The sequence below is a fragment of the Cebus imitator genome, unplaced genomic scaffold (genome assembly GCF_001604975.1).
Source record: "Cebus imitator isolate Cc_AM_T3 unplaced genomic scaffold, Cebus_imitator-1.0 Scaffold28, whole genome shotgun sequence".
In the NCBI taxonomy this organism is placed as follows: Eukaryota; Metazoa; Chordata; class Mammalia; order Primates; family Cebidae; genus Cebus; species Cebus imitator.
In genome coordinates, this window is record NW_016107343.1 from 1,579,804 (window position 1) to 1,582,719 (window position 2,916).

The window sequence follows — 2,916 nt, forward strand, 5'->3', positions numbered from 1 at the left end:
AAAAAAAAAAAAAAAAAAAACCTGTTCCAATGTAAAACTGTTCATGAGAATTAGGGGGGAAAAAATCTAAAACCTGCCGGAGATATTTTGTTTTGAAAGTCATGTCTTTTCAAGGAGCAGAGGTAAACAAAAAAAACCTTAAGACTTTACAATCAGTACAAACCAGAAGGCATTTCCTTCGGTATAAAGCAATCACGGACTCCTTGACCCCCCGGCGAGGCCCCTTCATCAGCAGGGCAGCATTGCTCTGGTAGGCATATACCAGGTAGGAAAGTGCCTCTTGGTACCTTAGAAAATGGGAGATAAACAACAGCTGAATGCTCTTTTACTGAAATCTAGGGGTTAGACCTCACTTTTCCCCATTTCAAGAACCTACTTGGCTACAATTAAGAAAAAGTCAAGGGCCAAAAACAAAAAGTCAAGGGCCAGCTCTTCTACAAATTGGCCAGTCCACCCAAAACAAATCATGAAACTTCCCTAGCCTCCGTTTTTCCCATCTCTAAAACAAAGAATGCTCACTAGGGTCCATGTCAACTCAAAAATTCATTTTCTGAGCATCTTCATTGACCACAAAGACAGTCTGGCACAATATATCTCTTGGCTGATCCATCTCATTATGTGAAGGATAAAAAGCTGTGTGTGATGTTTAGAGCAAAACTGAAGCACTGGAAGAGGCACACACACTAGTGTATATGACAAGAGAGGTTACGCATGGCTGTGGCTCTCAATATTCCCAGGTGGGCATCTACAGAGAACAGCATCCTGACTAACAATCTTAGTAAAATAAAAGATCAACATACTTTCCTTTTTGATAGAGTTCCAGGCCTGTTAGGAGGTACACAGATACTTTTCGGAACAAACTATAATCTTCATGCCACTTCTGAAAAAGAATGGCTACTATTAATAATTATGATCATAAATTTTTAGTGCCCTTTCCACCTAAGTTTTAAATTCATTACAAACATTTACTGAGCACATCCGTGTAGCCACAAAAATAACACACACTAAAGCTTTCAGATAAAAACCTACTCAACATTTAAAATAAAAGTATACCACTGATCTTAATTTTCCATGTTCTGTTCCTTTCACTTGAGTAACAGAAGTATTTATTTCCTACAAGCTTTGGAATTTATCTTAATTTCCTGTGGCTATGTCAAAGACATTCAGCTCTAGCTTAAGCGAAGGACTTCTTCAGCGCTGGTAAAGCCATCCAGATACGGAAAATGATGGAAAGACATGGCCATTTCTAGTCATACAGAGCAACGTTCAAATTCAGGAAGCGTGGCTGATACACCTTGGGTGGTACACAACATTGTTTTACATAGAAAGCAATTAAAAAAATGTACAACTATGTATATACTTTAAATGCATATTTTAAAAACTGTATCACTTAAAACAAACCAAAAGCACGATTACAAGAATTTTACTGATTAGGACAAGGCTAAAATAGGTATTTAAGGGAAGTAAAGTGTTGATTCACCCTAAAAGAAGAATGAAAATAAGGAGACCTACTATTCTGAGGACAAGAAAATATCATTTATCCATTCTTTACCAGGTTTTTTTGGGGGAAAGTGGGAGAACAAGTCAGTCTGCCATTGTTAATTTTGCCTCAGGTACCATTTACCTCAGGAATTAATGTTTTTGTTCTACAGACTTAAAGAAAAGACTTCACCTTGTACTCTTCCATATTCATGTCATCTGGACCAATTTCCTTCAGTTTCGCTTGAGCCACCTTCATAATGCTGATTGATCTGTGTGGGACAAAGTTCAGAAAGCAATGAAAGGGTACAGGGCAAAACTTTCCCAACAGAGGAGTTGGTCTAGCCTGACCCAGACAAAGGAGTGATTCACCTGAACGTTCTCTTCTCACCTTTCATCATAGCTAAGATTTTTATCTGCAAACTGTTCCAGAAGAGTTCGTTCTACTACCCTTTTGGGTGCCTCATTTTGGAAGAAGTAGACAAGGACATGTTGAAGTCGAGGATCACTGTGAGAGGTGGGGGTCTCTTTGGCAAGCTGATAGAGCCTGGAGTATTCCTCATGGAATGCCTATTAAGGACAGAATCAATAGTTAGAAAAGGAGTGTGCTGTGGGCTTCTGCACACAGAAATTGATGCCTAGGAGCAAGGCAGTCTCTTAACTCTAAAAAGACTTCTAAAAATTCTTATTGAGGAATTACAAAAGCAACTACGGAATCTTTAAATTGCTTTCATAAGGGGTGAAACTCTTTCAGCATCCTGGCACCAAAAACATACTATACCTTTTTTTTTTTGAGACAGGATCTTGCTTTGTCACCCAAGCTGGAGAACAGTGGCATGATCACCTGGGCTCAGGTGATCCTCCCACCTCAGCCTCCCAAATAGCTGGGACTACAGGCACACACCACCATGCCCAGCTAATTTTTGTATTTTTTGTAGAGATAGGGTTTCACCATGTTCCCCAGGCTGGTCTGGAACTCCTGAGCTCAAACAATCTGCCCATCTTGGCCTCCCAACGTGCTGGGATTACAGGCATGAGCCGCAGGGCCCAGTCTATTATACTCTTAAGAAATTCAGTTTTCTCATAAAGTTCTCAGAAAAAAATATATTTAGTTTTCATTGTTATAAAAGGCAGATACTTGTGTGTCAATGACTTAAACTTTAAGCATCTATACAAATGCAATTTTACCCAAGTATTTTTAAAAACATGGACTACTTTGTTATATTATGGTCTCAAAATTAACCCAGTTGCTACTAACAGACAAATCCTAAGAACAATGAAAAGCCCTCCAGGCTACGTGTCACTGAGATTGTTCCTGCTAGCCAAGGCTGGGTTAGTATCAAGTGAAGAAAACAGCTTGTTCATAAGTTGGACAGGAAAGGGAGTTTCATGTTTCACTTCACAGAAGACTTTTTTTTTTTTTTTTTTTTTTTTTTT

General features: G+C 38.9%; 1 protein-coding gene across 1 annotated transcript in view; it reads right to left on the reverse strand.

Annotated features, from left to right (window-relative positions):
• The window catches only part of USP28 (ubiquitin specific peptidase 28), a 78,537-nt gene that overhangs the window by 4,804 nt on the left and 70,817 nt on the right, over window positions 1-2,916 (reverse strand). The window contains exons 21-24 of the mRNA XM_037736778.1: window positions 1,871-2,049; window positions 1,673-1,751; window positions 801-880; window positions 164-287 (exon numbers count right to left, since the gene is read on the reverse strand). Coding sequence (XP_037592706.1) covers window positions 164-287; window positions 801-880; window positions 1,673-1,751; window positions 1,871-2,049 — 462 coding nt within the window. The remainder of the gene's footprint in view (window positions 1-163; window positions 288-800; window positions 881-1,672; window positions 1,752-1,870; window positions 2,050-2,916) is intronic.